This window comes from Elephas maximus, chromosome 9 (genome assembly GCF_024166365.1).
Source record: "Elephas maximus indicus isolate mEleMax1 chromosome 9, mEleMax1 primary haplotype, whole genome shotgun sequence".
Lineage (NCBI taxonomy): Eukaryota > Metazoa > Chordata > Mammalia > Proboscidea > Elephantidae > Elephas > Elephas maximus.
Genome location: NC_064827.1, coordinates 71,881,128 through 71,902,823, shown reverse-complemented (window position 1 = coordinate 71,902,823; position 21,696 = coordinate 71,881,128). Strand labels below are relative to the sequence as shown.

Below are 21,696 nucleotides of genomic sequence, written 5' to 3'. Positions count from 1 at the left end.
TTAGATCCTTAAGAAGAAATGATCAGTCAACCTGAAGACACAGTAATAGAAATTATCTAAAAATTTGAACAGAGGAAAAAGAAAAACAAAGAACAGAGCATCAGGGAGATGTGGGACAATACAAAGCCACCTAACATACTAACATATGTATGATGGGCATCCCAGAAGGAGAGATGGGGGCAGGCAGAAAAAATACCCAAAATAGTGGCTAAAAATTTCCAAATTTGCTAAAAACTTTAAACCCACAAATCTAAGAGCTCAACTAGCCCCAAGAAACATGACAAAAAAACCACACCAAGGCATAATTAAACTCAAATGAAAATCAGTGATAAAGAAAATCTTAAAAACAGCCAGTGAAAAAAGACTCGGAAGAACAAGAATGACAAATTCCCTGTCACTACATCCTGGAGGAGAGGGTCACATTCAGCCAGCCCTTTTGTGCTTTTGTAAGTAGTCATACCACACAAATGGTTTTGCTGTAACAGCAGAGTTGAATAGTTACAACAGAGACCATAAGGTCTGCAAAGCCTAAAATATTTACTATCTGCTCCTTTACAGTTTGCAATCCCTGCCCTGGAGCAACCAACAAACAGATACAGCTAAGCCAATAAAGGAGACAAAATGGAATCATCAAAAATACTCCAAAAGTAGCATCTGGGGTCTTAAAAGCCTGTGAGTAGCCATCTAAGATGCTCCACTGGTCTCAAGGGAGAATGAAGACAACTAAAGATACAAGGAAAAGATTAGTCCAAAGGATTAATGGACCACAACTATCACAGCCTCCATCAGATCGAGTCCAGTACATCTAGATGGTGCCTGGCTACCACCAACTGCTCCGATGGGAATCACAATAGAGGGTCCGGGACAGAGCCGGAGAAAAATGTAGGACAAAATTCTAACTCACAAAAAAAGACCAGACTTACTGGCCTGACAGAAACTAAAGAAACCCTGAGAGTATGGTCCCTGGACACCCTTTTAGCTCAATACTGAAGTCACTCCTGAGGTTCACCCTTCATCCAAAGATTAGATAGGCCCATAAAACAAAAAGAGGCACACCTGTCCAGGAGCAAGGACAAGAAGGCAGAAGGGGACAGTGTTGACATGTTGTAAGGTTGTTAACCAATGTCATAAAACAATACATGTACTAACTAATGAGAAGCTAGTTTGTTCGGTAAATCTTCATGTAAAGCACAAAAATAAATGAATAAATCCAGTCCCTCTCCCCCACCAAAAATACTCCAAAATACTCCAGGAAAAAAGGAATAAAGAACCCATAAACCCCAAACCCATTGCCATCGAGTCGATTCCGACTCATAGCGACCCTATAGGACAAAGCAGAACTGCCCCATAGAGTTTCCAAGGAGCACCTGGTGGATTCAAACTGCCGACTTTTGGTTAGCAGCCATAGCACTTAACCACCCTGCCACCAGGGTTTCCAATAGAAAACAAATAGCAAAAAAAAAAAGATTTAAATGTAGTTACATCAATACTTACACTGTATATAAATGACCTAAATACTCCAATTAAAAGGTAAAAAACAATCAGATTAGATAAAAAGCAAGACTCAACAATAAGCTGTCTACAAAAGAAACCCACTTTATATGTACTAAGACATAGATGAGTTAAGAATATAAGGATAGAAAAAAAGATTACCATGCTAACACTAATCAACACTTTATATGTATAAAGACATAGATGAGTTAAGAATATAAGGATGGAAAAAAGATATACCATGCTAACACTAATCAAAAGAAAGTTGGGCTGGCTATATTAATATCAAAATAGATTTCAGAGCAAGGAATATTATCAGGGACAAAAAAGGTCATTTTATAATGATAAAGGGGTCAGTTCATCAAGAGTACATAACATTCCTAAATATGTGTACACCTAAAAATAGAGTTTTAGTGTACATAAAGCAAAAATCAATAAAGTGAAAGGAGAAATAGCCAAATACATAATTATGCTTAGAGATTTTAATACTCTTTTCTCAATAATTGACAGAACAAGTAGACAGAAAAATCAGTAAGTATACAGAAGACTCGAAACAGTATCAACCAAATTGACCTAATCGCCATTTCTATTAGGGAGGAAATATACAGGATTGGTTAATAGAAATAAATGTGTTAAGCCACTGATTTCAGGAGAGCCTGTACCTCTCAGAGAATAGACAAAATGCGAAGGGGGTGGTTAGACTGAAAAGTATTTCCATTCTTGGAACCACAAACATGATGTGAGCTAAAGGCACAGCTGGAGGTCAAGTGAACAGTGGGTTTCTGGTCACCTGATTATAGGCCCTATGCTTATGTTAACTACTGAACAATGAACAAAGCTACGGGTAAATGAAGCAAACAGTCATTAGGAGTGGAGAATCAGGTGGTGTAAAGAGGAGGAATTTGGGAAGAGGTTATGCAGTAGACAAAGGATGAAGCCAAGAGGGGGAACTTTCTGGCTACTGCATGCACACCTGCTAAATGCTAAATCTGTCCTGATGATGGGGTCTTTGAGTGTGCAAATAAATAAGTTGGTACATCCACACTGTCTCTCTTCTTGTACCTGGTATTACTGCCACAAGAAAGTAAACCCAAATTGGAACCCTGTGGGTTGGCAGAGGATGCCACACCTTGATTGCACTCTCTGCACCCCATAGATGCCAAGGCAAGTTTGCCCACCTACCCACAGGGAGAGAGGTAGAGAGAGGAGACAACAAAGGACCTGACAAAAGATAAGCCCCTAATAATGATAAGAATTAGCATTAAAACTAATGGTCCCCCCTCCCCCTCCCCCGCAAATCTTCCCTAGAAAACCTGCAGGCACCTTCACACCCTCTACATCCAGAACCAACATCGTCATCCCTCTCCCTCTCACCCAAAATGCTCCTCCTTCAGAGTTCCCCATCACAGTAGTTGGCACCATTATACACCCAGATAGATGTTCTCGGTAGAAAGCTGGGGCTTATACTGTCTCCTTCCTCTCCCTCACCTCCCATCTCCATTCACCTGCTGAATATAACTGACACTCATTCCCATCTTTCCTGCTCCAAATCAGGTCCATTGTCTTTCCTGCCACTCCCAATCTAGCTTCTAAAGTCCCCTAGAGGGCTTAGGAAGACACTCCTTCCCGGGGCCACACCTTCATTGAGCAGGCCTTGGCTGCCAGGTCCAGCCTGGCTCCTGCCACATCCATCAAAGGACATTGCACCATGTGGCGTGCCCCACACTCTTAGCTCCCCCTGCCCTCCAGGCCTGTGCACATGCTGTCCCCACTGCCTGGGGCACTCTCCCCTCCTCTCTCCACACCGGGCTCATCTTTAGTAGATCAGCCCCTCCTCTGGATTAAGGGCCCCTCTATGCTCCCCACAGGTCCACGCACAGAGCAGGACAGGCCGCGCCCTTACCTGCTGATGATGCCCTTCATCTGGATGTCCTTGTCCTCCTGCTGCCGCCGCAGCCGCTCCTCACCCTCCTCCAGCCGCGCCTGGTACTCCAGCACCAACTTCTGCGTCGTCTCCTCCTGGCACTTGAATAGGGTCTCATACTCCTCCAGCTTCTTGGTGGAGATTCGCAATTTGTCCTGCAGCACTGCAAGGTCCTGCCAGGAGGGCAGCGTGCCGCGGGCACAGTACCCAGGACAGAGAGAGCACAGTCTCATTAGCCCAAGCCAGGACACCAAGTGTGTGGGAGAACAATTCAGAATGCCCCAGTGGCTGCAATCCCAGCCTGTTTCATGGCGGTGAAGGGAATGCCCAAGGAGCCAGCTAAGGAGAAACTCAAAGCCTTGTCCCCCCATCAGGGGATCCTGCCACTCCAAGCCCTTACCCCCAGCCTGACCTTTATGGAATAGGGAGGGTAAATACTCAAACCCAAATTTTGGGAGGTATAAGGCTTTGAACTTTTTCTAAAAGACTTATTTTTAAAAACCCTTGGCTATACTAAGAACATCTGACAGTGCTCTGAGAGATGGAGGCTCTATAGAAGGGGAAACTGAGGCCCAGAAGGTGAGGTGACCAGGTCACGTGGAGACTGACTGACCAGTGGGATAAGATACTCCAGCCTCTACCTGATCCCAAAGCCAGGGCAGTGGTGATGGGGGTGGGGAAAAGGGGAGAGAAAGAGACAGAGAGGTTATAGCCAAGGTGGTGCCTGGCTTTCAGGACACAACACGGGCGTTAGCTTTTGGGGAAGATGAGCAGCAGGTGGGAAGCTGTGAGGGCTAGACAGAGGAGCAAGGAAGGCCAACACTGGAATCAAGAGGGCCCAGGGCTGGCAGCGGGAGAATACATGGGTCGAGGGAGACCAGAAGAGCCTCTCCTTGTGTCCTGGGCAATAAGACCTCAATGCATTCATCAGCTAGGGGCTGCTCAAAGGCCTGCAGGCAGCAAATCCATATTCAGAGATTAGAAAGAAACCCTAGCCCCACTGCACATCTACCCCTGGAACAAAGCTGGACCCAGAGGAGCACCCTGGCCCCATTCCAGGTCTTCTGGTTCAGGGTGCCAGAGAGGGGAGGGGAGGGTCCTCCCTGATAGATGAAGACTAGGTCTGTGGGGAGCTCAAGGGAACAAAGGCCTCCTGGATTTGCTGGAAGGGTTACCAGCAAAGAGGGTGTGAGAAGCAGGCAGCTCATTCAGCCTAGGAACAGGAAAGGGGACACTACAGCCACTGCTTGGCCCTTGAAGTCATTCAGCAATCCCTGCGATTTCACAGATGGGAATCTGAGGAACAGAGCCTGGCCCTAGGTTCACACAGGGAGCCTGGAGTGAGGCTGGGCCTCCCAGCTACCCAGTCACACTCCTGCTGCTCTTGGAGCACCGTGCCCCATGTCTCCTGGTCCCCTTCAGGTAATCATGGTGAAAGCATGTGGATGCAGCGGACCAAGGGGATGGCAGAGAGGGGCGGGATGTGGCATGAAGATGGGCCTCGCTCTGGTCCAGTGGGGGAGGGAGGTCTGCCACCCTGACCCCCATGCCCTTGCTTAAGAGCTGCCGTCCTGGGGGCCTTGTACCATGTCCTTGTCTACCTGAGCCTTGGCTTCCAGGGGGAAGTGGGAACTGGCTGGGGGGGCCCAGGACATCTGCTACAGCAAGGGTGAAAATTTCTGAGTCTCGTTGGAGGCACCCGCTGCCCCATCAAGTAGTAGGTATCGGGGAGGGGAGCGGTGGAGTTTGGGTTTCTTAGAACAAACATTTCCTCCCAGGGGAAGAAAACATCTCAGTGGCAATGTAAGTCCCACCCCCGGCCCTGGTAACTCTGCTGTTTCTTTCCCAGGCCCTGGCTGAGACCTAGACTGGAACAAGCCAGGCCTGGTACAGGCACAAACCCTCAGGAAAGGAGAAGAAATCTGTGTGTATGTGTGGCCTGGGGGTGGGGTCAGGCGGAGGGTACTGGTTGGGGCTGCCTCCCCAGCTGTCTAGAGCACCCATCCTCTGCCTCCTCAATGCATGAGGCTCCCCTCAAGGGTCTCCGTGCACCAGTGTGGTACCTCAGCCCCCCTAGCCCCAGGATTCTCAGCAGCTCCGTGGGGCCCCCCAGGTCTGATCACCAGGTCCCAGGAATCTGGATGTAGTAAAAGATCCTGATGTTTGGCCTGTCAAGAAGACCTCAGATCTAGGGTTCCACTGATTCCTTAGTCCTCAACCCCTTTTTGAGGGGGTGCTGGGTATTTGCAGCAAGCAGCAGCACCCCCTTTTCAAGGCTCTCAGGAAGACAATCCTACCAGCTGCTGTAGGAGGCAGCCCCACCCTGTCCCGAACTGCCAGGGTCCAGCTTTACCTTTTCTGCTTGGCTGAGCTCCTCCTTACTCCTTAGCCTATCCCTGTGGGGGGGGTCTGGGCCCAGGCCCTCGTCTTCTAACAACTGCGCGTTCATGGTCAAGAGCCAAGCAGCCGTGCGGTCCAGGGCATTGGGGCTCACAGGTGAAGGGCCCTACAATGAAACACAGCTGTGAAGGACTGGAGGGAGACAAAGGGGGGTGGCGGGTGGGCAGGGAGCAGCCCCGTGGGAGCCACAGGGCCAAGTGGCTCAGAGGCATGGCGGAAAGGGAGGGAACCCACAGCTGACCCCAGAGAATCTCGTCTGCTAGACGGTAGCCAGAGGCAGAGTCCAGGGGCCTGATGGCCTGAGCACCACACTCTGCTGCTAAGGAGGTACAAGAAGTCCTGCCACCACAGGGTGTACGTATACCAACCAAAGGTTTAGACAGCACTAGGCTGGGCGTTCAACCAGACGCACGTCCACCCCACATACTGGGTACAGCCCTTTGGTGACCAGGACACCCATCCTCCCTGGGCAGCTGCCCCTAGGAAGCCAGCTCAGCCAGCAAAGGCATTCTGGAGGCGGGTGTAGGAACAGGCTCAACTACTGCTCTGGGTAGGGGCTTCCACAGGCCTGGAACTGGCGATGGTGGGCTCTCTTTCTCCCTGACCCCAGCCTGCACTTGGGGGGACTGGCAGAAGGGCCTGGAGTTCCCTAAAGCTGCATGTCCCTGGTACAATGATAGAGGCATGGGCCAGTGGGGCCCGGGGCGGTGGGGCAGTGTGTGTGGCAGGCTGTGGATGGGGCTGAATGCAGCAGCACTGAGCATGGGATGTGTGCAGGTGGAGGTGAAATGCCGAGTGAGACAGAGCATGACACGGGTGTGATGGCCCAGCCCGCCCCAACCAGCACCACTGACCTGCTTGTGCACTGCACGAGGCTTCAGCTCTGGGCTGTCGCCCTTGGAGGAGGAGGACTGCTGCCGCAGACGGGCCCCGGGCCCAGCCCAGTCAGGTGAGGCTGATGCCAGGGTTCCGCTTGAGGGCCGTGAGTACTGCAGGGTGCTCAGCAGAGTGGGCGGGGTCCGGCCACGGGGCACAGGGGGTGGTGGAGGGGGCGGAGGGGGCGGCTGGTCAATCCTCCGCTGGGGGCCGGCACTGTTCTGCCTCGGCACGGTGGGCTGACTGCCTTTTTCAGTTATCGACATCTGCCGCCGCGCCAGCTCACCGGGCCGCCGCGCCAGCTCCTCGGCAGCGGTGCTGCAACTTCCCAGCTTGGCGGCAGCTGCCAACTCCTCGCTATTGCTGTGAGAGCTCAGGGAGCTGTGGCCCTCAGAGCCCGAGTCGCCAAGGCCGCGGGGCGACAGCGGCAGGCCAGCTGCCATCTGGTAGACAGGGTTCTGGAAGGAGAGCGGTGCCAACAGCTGGGGCCGGCCAGGAGCACCCTCTGAGGTGCCGGGTGTGGTCGGTGTCTGGCCTGCCCGCCGCACGGTGGCCAGTCCTGCCAGGTTCACTGGGGCTGCCCGGGCCGGCCACCCAGCCACCAGCTGAGTTGCAGGCACCTGCCCGTCAGTGGTGAGGGTGTCGGGGCCAGCTGGGGAGCCCGCCTCCCCATCCAGTGTGCGGGCATCTTGGAGGTCCACCATGGACAGGCTCTTGCCACCGTTGGCCATCTGAAGATCAGGCTCGTTGGCTTCTGAGTAACTCGAGCTGCGAGCAGGCGAGGGCTGGACCCCGGAGGACCTTGTGACAAAAAACAAGTCCTTGTTTTCGGGGGTTGGAGACGGTAACCGGGTGAAATCTATCAGACTGCAGGGAGACAAGCACACACAGGGAAAGAAGGGGGAAAAGAAGAACTGTGAATGCAGCCAAGGCGGGTCAAAACCGAGAGCACCCGCCAACCTGCCGGGGCCTGGCGACCTGAGCCAGGGCCAGGGGAGGAGAGAGGAAGGCAGGAGAGGAGAGGGGCTAGGGCAGCAAAAGTGGCAGAGTTATAGAACCAGTGGCCAGTTGTAAAACCAAATCACAGCCAGGGAGCTGATCCTGGCAGAAACGGGCATGGGGGCTGAGTGGTCAGATTGCTCCTCCAGGGCAGAACCCCTGTTCTAGGGGCCAGGGCTGCTAGTTCCAGGCCAGGCTGCCTAGCAGGCCCTTTCCCGGCTCAGCTGCATGTTAGAACAATGCGTGCTGGGCCCTGAAGTATTCTGGAAAACTCCCCTTAGCGAAACAGAAACGTACAACTCAGAAGCTCTCTGCTATCCAAGGGTCCTGTGCTGAGAATGCTGACTTCAAAGTCATTGGGTTCCCTCTCCTTCTTCCTCCTAAATGAGACTGTTAACCAGAGCGGGGGCCTGGTGAAGCCTCCCCCTGCCAGACCTCCTGCTGCCACTCCCTGGATTGATTGGCAGGCGGGGGCTGGTGTTCCTGCCAAAAACAGAGATCTGAGGAGGCACCTTTCAGGGCATGGCTCAGGGGGAAGGGCCTGCAACCTGCAGTAGAGGGCACGAGTTCCCTCCCTTGGTACTCCATACTCCACCGGCCTCCTCCTCACTCTACACTGGTCTCCCAGCCTCGCCTTGCCCTTCCGTGGAAGCCAGCTCCTTGCAAGCAGGCCCAACTGTGGTGGGGGCCAGTTGGGCTGTGAAGGGAGGAATGCAGAGTCAGCAGGGCTCTGAGTGGGCTGGAGGCAGCTAGGACGGAGGGCTTAACAAGGGGCTTAGAATCATGAGCCTAAGCTGGCTTAGCCTGAGATGGAGAAAAGAGCCAAGCTCCAAAGGATGGGACTTAGATGGGGCAAGCTGCAGGCGGTTGGGGCCACAGCACTTCTGGGCTGGGAAGAGCTGGGCCAGGGTAGGAAGACAGGGAGCCCACACCACACGACCAGGTCTAGTCTCCTCAGGTCCACAAAATGTGTTGTCCGCACCTGAACTCTGGCTTCCCAATCTGCCTCACTTGGCAGGTCATAAGAATGGATGCCCACACCAAGACTAAGAAGGACCTGGGTACTGGCCTCCTCCTTGGCCTTCTGTCTGGGGCACCAAACACCTGACATTTTTTATCTCAATGCTCTCCAGTATTTAAAACTGCAACCGCCACCATCTTAGACTGAGTCCAAACTCCTGCCTCTGCTGCCCCGGCCTGACCCCTCACAGCCGGTCTAAGAAGGGCCCTGAAAGGGATGGGGAGCGAACAAGGGGAGCTTAAATAGCTTCACATACACTCCAAGTTTTTTTGTTTTTTTAAAGAAACGTCCCCATTTTGACTTAAACATTTCAGACCATTTTGCCTCCTACTCTACTGTGTGTGTTTCATTTACATTGAATACATTGCTGCTCCACAGTGCTGTGCCCACGGGCTGCGGGTGACAGGGTGGAGCTGGGCCTCCTGGCATCTATGTTCTCTGGGAATCCCAGCCCCAAAGCCTGGCTGAGTCACCTGAGCTTCTATGTATATGCCCCTGAGCTCTACTTTTGGAGATTCTGATTCAAGCCCAGGGTAGAGTGGAGAGTATTTTTAACAAGCGCCTGGGAGATGTGGAAATGCTGCCAGGTTTGGGACCAGTGATTGTTTTTCAGGATGTCATCTTTCTCCAGGCCTTTGCTTGTGTTAGCACTTCTACCTAGATGGCCTTCTCCCAAAAGGCTCAAAATTTTAGCTCCATCTCTTCCAGGAGGCCTTCCTTGATTCTCCTAAGAGCCTGCACAATGCATCTGAGTCTCACCCAGGCTTGTTTACAGACACCTGCTAAAGCATTCTCCTCCCCAACCTGAGACTGCAGACAGGCTGTGCCTTGTCTGCACATCCATCTCCACGATGCACGGCATGCCTGGCAGCTCTTACCCAGAGAGATCGTTCTCGATCACCATCTTCTGCAACCCAGCCGAGATGCTGCTGCTGCCGGAGCCAGGCGTGGAGGCCAGGTCGTTGGTCCCTGTTAGCTGCCCGCTGGCTGGGGTGCTCAGTGCTGTGTGGACGTCCCTCAGGATCCGAGGCAGGGGCCCCAGTTTGGACACAATGCTCTGCAAAGACACAACAAGAGGCAGATGTGACCTGCTGGGGCTGCTCAGAGAGGTCAAGCGTGCTGCAGCTACTGGGGAGCCTGCAAGGGTCAGTCAGCTGGGAAGCTTGTCAGAAATGCAGATCCAGCAGGTCTGGGAGGGGGCGGAATGCCCAGGATCTACAAATCTACATTTTTTACCTGCTTCCCAGATACTTCCGGGGCAGGGGTGCGAGGCCCACAGGGAGAAACACCCGTCTAGTGCAAGCCTCTTGACCTAAGCCATCATACCCTGGGCTCCTCTGCCCCAGTGTCCTCGTGGAGAAAAAAGCCCATGTGGAAGCCCAGATTTTCCCACACCAGCACGGCCCCATCCAAGAGGCTTCTGTGACAGCCCTCCTTCTCCTACTCCACAGGGTGGGCCTCCCTCCGAGAGGGTCCAGGCACAGAGGGGCACCACTAGCTGCCTGCTGGAGAAAACCATAAATGGATGAGCAGGCAGGAGGCAGCACTGGCCCACCTGGACCTCACTGTCAAAGTTTTGTTTGACGGTGCTGAGGCTTCCAGGGTGTGGGGCCAAGCCTGGGGAGGGGGCCTCTGCCCTCAACTGCTTACATGGAAGACTGTGTGCAAAAAGAAAGTGTGAAAACTCGTGTAGCCCAAAGCACACACTTGAGAGACAAACAGCTTGATTTCAAATCCTCGCTGTGCCACTCCCAGCTGAAGACGCTGATCATCTTCCTTCCTTCCTACTTGGTTGCGCAGACTCATAGGGCACATTCACTGTCCTGCCTCAGGGGTGTACCTGCACCAGGCTCAGTAAGTGCTGGTTTCAGCAGCAGTGCAGGGGCTGGACGGAGGGAGGGGCTGGGCCTTCATTTCCATTTCCTCTCATGTGTCTCTTGCACCCAAAGGGCAGTGGATATAAACGAACGAAAATGATTCTGTTTGATTGCAACAGCATCTGCTTTTAGTGAGAAGCTGGGACTAACCTAGAGTCCACCAAGAGGGGTTGGTGACACAAGCTGTGTGCTTACACAACGGGGCAGCCTGTGAAAGGCCACACATCGGTGACGCAGTGTGTGCTGATGTGGAAAGATGTCCACAATCGAGTGAGAAATGCATACTGCAGTGGACACAGTAGGTTCTCACTTTAAAACAAACAAGAGAAAGGAAAGAACCACATTGTGCCAGTGTGTAAGTTTTACACACGCGCAGGGTGTATCTAGAAGGCTGTGTTCCGAGTGGTCACTTCTAGGGACTGGGACCAGGATGAGGGGAAGGCCTCTCAGTCCTGCTAGAGCATTATTTATTTTTGTAAGGTGGTCTCTCTGAGTCCTGGAAAGCAAGAGATATGTTGGCAGTGGCTCCTGACAGGCCCAGTTCTGGTTGTCCAGAACATGCCCGCTGTGGGGACTAGGGCTGCCACTGGCCAGTGAGAACCCAAGCCAGGGCAGGCCCGCTCCCGGTGATTGCAGCAATGCTAGGGGTGTCTAGAGAATACCTTGTCAACCAAAGGTTAAGGGCAATTCCTACCTGACATGCAGAGGTGTGGCTTTTTCAGAGTCTACCTTTTTCTTATCAGTGGCCTCAAAATCCAGAACAATATTTTAGGTGAAGCAGCTTAAGAACCCAGTCTGATCACATTCCTCAAATGCACTCAGGAAGGGAGCACGCCTTCACATGTGGAATTCTGTCCACTGGATGCTGCATACGAGGCACAGCCTGAAGCCCCAGTACCTAGAGAGGGGCGACCCTGCAGGTGCTGGCAAGTGAACCACCTTGGTACTGCTGGGAACACGGCACCCGCTCACACAGAAAATGGAGTCCAGAGCCCTGTGTATCTGACAAAGCCTGAATTACAGCCATGGGCTCCAGACACCCAGGCAGGACTCCTGATCCACGTCACACAGGGCAGACCCATATGCCCTCTATGGTGACTCTGGATGGAGGACACCTGAACTCTGTGGCCTCTGACCCCACCCTCTGCCTCATCCCTGCACCCCTTCACCAGGCACCTGCTCCAGCTGGCTGACAGCCTCCCAAAGCAGCGAGTGCAGGCTGGACAGCTCGCGGCCCAGGTCGATGTAGCCCTCGAAGCCAGCTGTGTTGGAGATGGTCTCAGGGTTGGAGATCTCCAATAGGAAGCGCTGCATGTTGGTCCACTCGTGTTCCAGGAACTGGTTCATGAACGACATGTACTCCTCTTTGCTGCCAAACCTGGTAAGAGGAGTAAGGGGTGAGCACCTGGGCCCCAGGCCCTGCCAGGAGCTGCCCTTCTCTGATACCTCTCCAACCTCCTCCCAAACTGCTCTGGCCCAAGTCACCAGGCCCTCCTTCCTCATGGCCAAGTTCATGGACCCCCTTCCAGACCTTTTCTCACAGGATCTGGATTGTTCCACACCCACCTCTCCACCATGCACTGCCAGTCACAGCCCCCCTTCCTCTTTTTCTCCAAGTTTCAAGAGGCTTGTGTGCAAATAATTCTCAACTCTAGACCCGGCCAGGTCTCTCTGCTGGGCTGTCAGATGTGGACATCCATAGGCGCTTCCCTGGGAGTCCCACCTACCCAACCCCAACACAGACACATGTATCTGAAGTCATTGCTGTCACCCAAAGCCCATGCCCTCCCTTCCGGGCTCCCTCTCCCAAGTGGAGACACCACTACCACCCAGATACTTGAGCCAGAAGCCCAACAGTCAAGCTCTCCCTTTCCCTCCAACCAGCAAGGCCTGCTGGCTGTCCCTATTCACCCCATGACCTTGTCCTGTGTGGTCCACTGCCTTCTCTACTGCCCCCACCAAACCATCCCCAGGCTTTTGCCATTTTTGCCTGAACCATGACTATACTCTCCCCGCCCGGGTCTCCTGGCTGCCAGCCGTGCTCCCTCCAACCTATTCTCCCCACTGCCATCAGGACCACCTTTCCAGGATCCAGTGTAGACGAGGCCATCTGCCCCTTATGTAAAACCCCTTGGTGGCTCCAGCTGCCCTGTCTGGCCTTCAAGTCCCTGTTACCTTCTTCAGTTTCCTCTCTTACTCCTCCTGGCCTGGAATTTAATGTCCAGGGATGCCACTGTACCGCGTTACTCTACACACAGGCCGCCCTTCCCTGGCACATCTGCCTCCACTTCCCTTGTCTGACAGCCTGGCCAATGACATGCAGCTGGGGAAACACCTCTTCCAGGAAGCAGGCTTCCTCTCCCAACAAGCTTCGAGCCCTCCTAAGACATGTGCACGTCTGCCACTGCTCTGTTTATTCTGCATCTGCCTCCCCTGCTGGAGGGCTGAGCTTGGGAGGGCTAGGAGCAGCTCTGATCTGATTCATCTCAGTCCCATCAGAGCCCAGCACAGTGAGGGTCCCAGAGTGGGGCTCAATACGCTTAGTGAGTGAACAGCTCACTAGACGATCCAGTCAGCTCACTCCCTCTAAGGAAGCAACCACAAACAAAGACATGCTTGACAGCATTAAGCAAAGACAATCTGAAACCACCTGAGTGCCCAACCACAGGGGATTGGTTAAATAAATACGGGCCAGTCCCTTTGAGGGAATATTCATCATTCGTTTTAAAATGAGGTTTATGAATGCTGAAGGACAGAGAATTCTTATGAAAAAATGTTAATTCAAAAAAAAAAGGAAGGAAAAACTATCTACTTTGAAAAGGAAGGACTCATCAAAATGGCACAGCTTTGCCTGGAGAGACCGCGGGTGATGGGGACTTTCTGTGTTGTACTTCCTAAATCATCTATGGACTTCCAACAGGAAAAGGATGGGCATGGAGATTTTATTTTGAAAATGAGGGAGGGGAAGGAAAGAGAACGACAAGAGATAAAAGCTGGGCTTGCAACACCCCAGTGGCCTGGCCGGTGACTCCAGCTCCCAGCTCTGACTCTGATCATTAAGGAAGCAACACTTACTTGGCAAAGTTGGCCAGGTTCTGGGTAACCTTGGCGATGAGGGTGAGGGTGCGGGCAGTACGGTCATCGGGGTACTCCTGTAGCAGGTTGAAGAGTGAGGGCGACATGATGGCCGGGCACAGGAAGCGCAAAAACAGAGAGGCGCTGATGAGGCGTTCGCTGATGTCTGGCCGGCCACGGCTGCTGCACTCCTGCCTCCATGAGGCAAACACCTCCTTCAGCTCCCGAGGGAAGACGCTATGTAGGGACAGACAAAGGGGCGCCTCGTTGTCAAGCAGGGGCCGAGTTGTGCACCAAACCAAAGCCCAATTCCAGCACCAGCTCTGCCTCCCAACAGCTGTGTTCCTCGGCCAAAGGGCAGAACTCTTGGGAGGGTTGACAGGACAGGGCAAGTAGAGCATTCTGCACGGTGCCAGCATGGAGGCAGAGCTCAGGAGTGGAAGAAGCAGGGAGACCTATGTCCAGCCTGGGCCACAGGCTCTCACTGAAGGGCCAATGAATGGACAGGAGATGAAGGAGGAGGTCAGAGGAGCTGGCCCTCTGTCCTAACCAGGATCAACAGCACAGCCTGCACTAGAATCACCTCTCCAGCTCCTGGTCTGGGCCCGTCCACCTTACCCAGGGCTTCCCTCCCCAAGACCTCTGACTTGTCTCTCAGCCCTCCACCCCAAAGAGCAGACATCTAGCAGACCAAGAGGCCTACTATCTCTTGGGTTTCCATCACTGGCCTCTGAGACTCATTCATTCCCTTTGCTCAAACGATGTTACAGGAATCTGAAGTTTTTGGCAGAGCTCAGAATAATCAAGAAGATTGGAATACCCTTAACCACAGGGTGAAGAGACAGCTCTCCATTTTATAGACAGGGAAATGGCAGTGGTAACCTACCAGGGGGCAGAGCTGGCCTTAGAACACAGGATTCCTGGCTCCCAGGCCAACCTCACCTGGCCAATATTTAAGTGGCTTTCTCATCTTTTACCCTGAAAGATGTGCCTCCCACCCTGGCGTAAGCCAGACCCCAGTACTCCCTGAATCCAGCCTGTGCCTGACTCTGTCACTAGGTCATGATGATCTGACAAAGACCTTGTCCCTCCCTGGGCTGCAGTGCCCTCACCCTTAAACTAGAACAAGACCTGCCAAACCCATGGAGTCATCTTAAGGCTGAGACCTCAAGGCCAAAAGAGGGCTTGGTCAACTCCAAATGCTTTTCCCCAGCAGGCCCAGCAGCCAGTCCATAGGCTCTCCTGCGATGAATGCTGGATAAACCAACAAGGCAATGACGAGAGGGAGTGAGGGGCAACCTTTGGCCTGGGCCCTCCTAGTGTCCTGCACGAGGCATTGTCTGGAACAAAGAGGTGCCTCTGTGCTGCTGACAAACACGAGAAAGAGGAAATGGAAAATCATTCACGGATATGTTTTCACTGTGTCCGTGGCCCCTCCTGGGGACATGGGACAGAGGGTGAAAGCCCTGCCCAGCCCAGGGGTGGAAACTGTGTTCCCAGGGAGTTCAAGGCTCTCTGGTTGCCCCTCTACCCTGGGCCCAGAGATCTGGAAAGTTGCACAATTTCTGGCCCAGCCCAAAAGGTGCCACACCCTACTGGCACTGGCCACCCCGTCCTCACCTGGCAGGCCTGTCTCTGCCTTTCGCTCACCAGTGTGGCCAGCCTGAGCTGATGCTCACCCTGCCTGGGGTGCGCCCAGTGTGTGCAGGAACCAGACTCGGAGCCAGCACCATCCCACTCCACTGGGATCAGGGATGAGTGCCCAGGAGAGGTGAGCCAACCCCTGACATTAAGAAGGGCCTCAGAGGTGAGCCAGGTGTAAGACCTTAAAGCAGGCAGGGCAGGAATGTGGAGATCAAGGTGTAGGGTAAGAGAAAAAGAAGCCAAAGCAAAGCAAAGAGATGAGGTATGGCTGGGGGAAGGGAGGAGTCGTGTCAGGAGGGGGGTTGAAGAGAGGGTGGGAGTGGAGGAACCAAAGCCCTAAGCTGGAGCAGAGACTAAGGATAAAAGCTGGGACAATAACCCACTGCCCAGGTGGGCAATGCGGCCCTCTGGAGGACAATCAGGCTGCACTTGGCAGCATCAGCCAGCCAGTCATCACAGACACACCACCCCCAGCAGCAAGCAGGTGCCTGGGGAGTTGGACTACTGGCAAGTTTCCTAGGGATGATTCTGGCCCTGATCACGGTTCTGTAAGTACAGCCCACTCTGCACAGCCCTCTTCCTTCCTGGGCTCAGCAGAAGCCTGCAGACCCTCCTTCTATTTAAAGCCCAATCCTTCCTTCTCTTCATTCTTTACAGCCCCACCAGGAGGCCTGCCTGGTGTTCAGGCACCCACACGCACCCATGCTGGGCCTGATCACAAGTCTGTGGCGTCAGCACCATAACTCCTATGGACAGACAAGGTAGCCCAGGTTTTGCTGTCCACCCGAGGCAGGGCCTGTCAGCCTCACCCACTGCTGCAGCCCCAGCACAGAGTGTGCTCTGATAAATATGCACAGACTGACTGCACAACCAGGTTCTTCCTGTTATAACACTGTAAAAGCCACGTTGTGCATACATTCTGGAGCATTCCCCTACATCTGAGAGCCCGTGAAGGACCAGAACCACTCAGTGGGGTGAGGCAGAGGAGTCTAGTTGCAGTGCCACCACCCTGAAGCTGTGTGCGGCTGCAACCTGTAACTACCCTCCCTCACCAAGTGCTGGTCGGGTCCAGCACAGCACCTGGCACACCACAGGTATCCTGACATAAAAGGACTGAGCTTAGGTGTTGGGGTGGGAAGCCCTGGGCAACTAAGCCCAAGAAGCGAAGCACAAGGCCCCCATGGGGCCATGGGGACAGCACTGACCAGTAGGAGTTGATGATCTTGCAGAAGGCCAGTTCACAGCACATCTTGAGGTTGCCCTGGTGCTCAGGGAGGTCAGCGGCTGAACACTTGCTTGGGTCCACTTCGCAGTTCTCATCCGACTCATACAGCGCTTTGATGAACTCACCTGTGGCCAGGGTGGGCAGGGAGGGGCAACATGAGGTCCTGGGGATCCTGCCCTGCCCTCTTCCCACCCACTGGCCTGCACCCTCCCTACCTAGTGCATCCTGCAAGTACTTCTGGCCCACCAGCTTGAGGTACTCTTCGATGGCCTTGGTGGCCAGCGTGTTCTCCCGGAAGATGAGGTGCTCATTATCCCCACAGCGGTCCACCTCCGACATCATCAGGTCCGTGAGAAAGTCCTGGGGAGGTGGGAGAGTGGGGAAAGCGGGACCTGAGCCGGCCTGGCAGGTAGGACCCTAGAATTCTGGACCTGCTCCCTGGTCAGAGGAGAAGCCCTTACTCCTCGAGGCTGCTCCATTGCCAGGCTACTGGTGACCTAGCGAGAAACAGATGCAATGCCCACCCTCAGAGGCTGCCAGGGAATGAGGGTGGTGCCTAGAGTTGGCTGACATCAGAGCTGGACCCAAGGGCAGGGGAGGTAGGCCTGCACCAGAGTATAGGACATGGCCCACGAGCTCCACCATCACAATCAGACCAGCTGGGCTCAACTCCCTGCTCAGCCCTGACCAGGCCTGGCTGGGTGACCACACAGAACTCCCCTCACCCCCACCACCATCAGGGCCACAGGCTAGACGGGGCTGCTGTTTCTCCACGGTACAAATAGCTGTCATGATTTACATGCTACTTTGATGGGATCCCCAACACTGAGATACAGGACATATTCTGTTCAGCCCACATGGAAGGACCAGGGAGAGGCAGAGGCTGTCCAGCTGCCTGGGAGGTGGTAAGCTACCTGTGCTTAGATAGGTGAAAGTGGGAACCAATGTCCACTCATAGGTACCCTGGTGTGGGACTCGAAACGGCTGTGATGCCAGTGGCCACTGGGCAAACCCAGGGCAGCAGCCCCTCACTGCTGTGGGTTCCAGATGTCCTTGGAGGGCAGCTCCTAAACTGCTGTACCCACCAGGCCCCACTGTGCCTGTCATGGGAAAACCCTAGGGAGGGAGACTGAGCCCACACCCTCCTGATGCTGGAGTGCTGTCAAATGAACCCGCTGCACCCACTCAGCCAGCAACTCCCTCCCTTGGAGTCCTGGCCTCCTCACACCCACATCCAACCTTGTGATCTGGGGAAAAGGCAGAAGGAAAGAAGATGGGCAGAGAGACAGAGACTCAGGGGAGGGTGACAGTGAGGGCAGGACCACCCAGCATGGAGCCTGCCAGGTCGTAAACATGGGGCAGGGTGTCTAGTGCTCAGGAAATCCCTCACTCTGATATGCACAACCGGGGCACTCTGAAATCTCAAGTGGCTCTTGAAATACAGAATTGAGCTACAGGCCCAGGAGTCCTGGCTGACCAATGCAGGGGCAAGAGGGGCTGGGGAAGCAGATGTTGGGCTCCCCTGGGGATCACGAGGCCTAAGGACCACTTTCTAACCTACAGACTGGCCTCTAGGAGCCCATTCCTGAACACACTGAGGTAGCGACTAGTACTTCATCTCACTCCCTAACCTTCACATTGGCTCCTGCTCAGGCCTACTTCCTGAGCTTCCCAGTGCTGGGAAGAGAAACTCCTAAGAGCAAGGACCCAATGAGGGGAAAGTAAGGCACAGAACAAGACGACGACTTGTCCAAGGCCATACAGCTACCAGGGCTGGATCTGGTCCAAGTCTCTTGCTTCCCAGGCCCCTGTTTCTCCCACTGCACAGAGGGGATTTGGGAATGGCAAAGGAGAAATCTCTTCAAGTCCTAGGACAGAATTCTGAAAAGCCACCTACCAGGAGAGGGGCCTGCAGAAAAGGTAGGAAGGTATCGAGATGCCCACATGACTGGCCCCAGACCAGAGGGAGAGGCATAGCCTTCACCGTAGAACTGCACGGCCCCTGTTCCCCAGTGCCCGGGCTTCTATCACCAGAGACTCCCTGTCTTTCACGAAAAGCACCATTAAAAAAAAAAAATTTTTTTTTTTTTTTAATGATTGGTCCCCAAATATTTCTGAAAGGGGAGCTCAAATCCAAGTTCCCCAGCAGCATAAATTAATTACCTTCTATCTTTCCACCTATTGCTTCCTTAACCAAATGAGGGCCCACAAGGGGAGGCTGAGGTGCTGGCTTCCACCTCTCTCCACAATGAGCACCATGCTATGTCTTTCCTCTTGGCTGTGAGCCAAGAGCAAAGATCCTTTCAGAGCCAGCCCAGCCCAGCCTCCAGGGACTGATATTGAAAGGGCACAGCAACAGAAAAGGGCACCGCACAAGCCTCTCCGCCCCAAGGGCCACAGCCATCCTTGATCCATTTTTGGTTTCCTACCCACCCCCATGCTGACAGTAAATTAAGGACAGTCTTCGCGCAGCCAGAGATGGTTCAACCTGTAGCCTTGCCAGTCAAATGTGAAGGCTGAGGATGGCAGGAAGAGGTAGTCAAACAACATCTAGGAAAGCAGAGCGCCGCTGCTTCCCCCACCCTGCCCCACAGACCCCACCTTGAAAAAGTTCCTCTCCCTGGCCCTGCACCTGCCGCACACCACTAGTCCAACAGGTCGTAGGCCACGGGCCTGGCTGAAGGGGTGGGCAGGAAGGAGGCCAAGGGACTTCAAGTCATGGCCTCTCCCTCCTAAGGTATAAAAGGACAGCATGGCCTTCATGGTGCCATGGACCCCTGGGCTCTCCCTAGGTACCTGAAGCCTGGCTTCCAACCTGTGCCTCTCCCTGACCTCAGGGAGAGCGTTCAGGACCTTGACACAGGATGCTGCCCACCCCTGCCACTCAGGTCTTAATCCACACCGCTGTCTATGCAATGTGGTTGGACTCCAAGTCCAGTCCTCCTTCTTCCATTGAATTCCCTTTGGACAGCTGCCCCCGAGGGAAAAGAGTAGGATGAAGAAGGGTAGATTCACCTCTGTGGCTCACAGAACCATGCTCCATTCAGCTGGGTAGGTAGGACATGGGGAACCTTCTCCAAGCACTCAGGTCTGGAAGGAGCCCACTTGTTTCCAAAACCAAGCAAGTGACGGCTGAGGTGTGCCACAGCCTGGTGCTGCTCAGCCCATTTTCAGGAGTAGGAGCTGACGGGAGGTGGGGGCGGGGGGGAGGTAGGCCCCTCCAGTTCTGAAGTAGGGCCTGCCTAGATGGCTTCTGGACAATCCCTATTTCTGCAGGGCTCTGGCAGTGGCTATAACCATGAATGGCTGTAACGGATGATCATGCGAGTCTAAATGTACAAATCGGTGTGTATGGGTCTGAGTGTGGGGTGAGGCTAGGGTGCCATCCTGTTGGGGGCTGTCTTAGCCAGTCTCAGCACCTAATTTTGTATGTGTGTTTAGGTTGCTGAGACTAGTGGGGTTTGTGGGATCCATGCGTGCTGAAGAGCCTGCTACACAACCACTCCCCCAGAGCTTCAGGGGTCAGCTCTCCGGGGCAGTGGAGGAAGGCACCAGAAGGTAAGCCCACTCCCCCACAATAAGTGCAATCCCTGTCCGCCGGCCTCAGTGATCAGCCCCAGCTATGGAGGAGGGGTACAAAGCCCTCTACACCATGACACAACTCCTGAGTTTAGGGAGCCCCTGGCTGTGACCAATATCTCTAATGCCTTCACTAGAGCTGCAATACATAACATGAACATGGGGGAACAGCAAGTAATCTAGTGCGTGCCACCACACCTGCGGTATGGTGGGAAGCCCTGTGCACAGCCCACGGGCCACAGAGCCCACACGCACCTTCACCTTGCCTGTGCTCTGCAGGATGTGCACCAGGGCGGACGCCATCTCCTCCTTGGTCTTGGCGCTGAGGATGGGCTCGAGGGCTGAGCAGAGCCCCAGGTAGTGGTTGGTGATGTGCTCAGCAAACTCCTTGTACATCTCCATGGGCAGGATGGTGATGGTCTGGTAGCGCGCCTTGATGCGGATCATGGGCCCAGGGCCCTTGCCGCCCTTGGGGTTGGGTGTCACCACTGGGTACCATTTCTCCACAAACTGCCGTCCAGCCACTGAGGCAGCAGGCAGGCTCACCAGGCCCAGGTAGCTGTTCCGCTCCTTCTTCTTCTTCTTGTCAGTCTCCCGGTACAGGTGGACGGTGACTGTGCGCAGAGGCGGCAAGTTATGGAACTCAAAGTGCTCGCCCCAGAAGACATTGTCCGTCTTGAGCTTGCCTGTGGTGCGGGCGTAGAGCACGTCGTCCAGGCACAGCTCGCACAGATACTTCTTCTTGGCTGGCAGGTCCTTGGCCTCAATTACCCACAGCTTCAGGATGTGTTCTACACGCCGGCTATTGTCCTGCACAAGCAAAGGGGACATAGGTGGCTGGTTAGCTGGGAGTGGCCATGCAGCCCCTGTCACTCACCCCTGGCTTAGCACCCTGCCGAAAGGTTTCAGATCTGAGAGGGCCTCTGAAGGTGATGTCCTTAGGGGACAGCCCAGAGCCTGAGACAGGGTGGGGGACAGGGACAGCTCTGGGGTCTGACAGACACAAGGAAGATCTCTGCGCTGCCTCATACTAGCTGACTGACTTTGGACAACTGACTTAATCTAAACCTCCGTTTCCTTTTCTGTAAAATGGGAATAAAATTACTCCTTCCTTATAGAGTTTTAAGATCAGGCTACCATGCCATTCACCAGCTTTCTTTAGTTTGCTTGTCCTTAAAATAACTTAAGAGGGGACCACAGCTAAGTCCCCTTCCTTAGAGATGCCATGATGACCAGGACTCAGCCCAGGCCCTCAAATCAGCCAGGGAGGCAGACACGGCAGCAGGTGATTACACTCAGGGTCTCGTCAACTTGATGGGGACAGCTCACGGGGCAGTGGGAACACTGAGGAGACACCGAGACCGCCTGTGCCAGGGAAGCTTGGCTAGATGGGGACAGACGTATAAGCTGGAATCCAATGAGAAGTTGGCCTGGGGGAAAATGGGGACAAAGGTTCCAGGCAGAAGCACCCCAGGGTCCAACTCCCCAACCGGCCAACACTCATTTCTCTGGCCCACCTTCCCCAATTTGTCCCTTCAAGAATAGAAGCAACAGAGGCCCATAGTACCAGTCTGCCAACTCTAAC

General features: G+C 54.1%; 1 protein-coding gene across 17 annotated transcripts in view; it reads right to left on the bottom strand.

The window, feature by feature from the left end:
• DAB2IP (DAB2 interacting protein) overlaps positions 1–21,696 on the bottom strand; it is a 233,012-nt gene that overhangs the window by 6,496 nt on the left and 204,820 nt on the right. For 16 of the 17 annotated variants that reach the window (XR_007518794.1, XM_049897217.1, XM_049897215.1 and 13 more), the window contains 9 exons: positions 20,367–20,921; positions 16,748–16,892; positions 16,513–16,657; positions 13,664–13,900; positions 11,765–11,966; positions 9,590–9,768; positions 6,670–7,558; positions 5,769–5,921; positions 3,395–3,588 (listed from right to left, as the gene is read on the bottom strand). Coding sequence is in view for 16 of the 17 variants with exons in the window: in XM_049897217.1 (XP_049753174.1) it covers positions 3,395–3,588; positions 5,769–5,921; positions 6,670–7,558; positions 9,590–9,768; positions 11,765–11,966; positions 13,664–13,900; positions 16,513–16,657; positions 16,748–16,892; positions 20,367–20,921 (2,699 nt within the window). In the remaining variant the exon portion in view is untranslated. The remainder of the gene's footprint in view (positions 1–3,394; positions 3,589–5,768; positions 5,922–6,669; positions 7,559–9,589; positions 9,769–11,764; positions 11,967–13,663; positions 13,901–16,512; positions 16,658–16,747; positions 16,893–20,366; positions 20,922–21,696) is intronic. The other variant, XM_049897216.1, reaches the window with a different exon arrangement.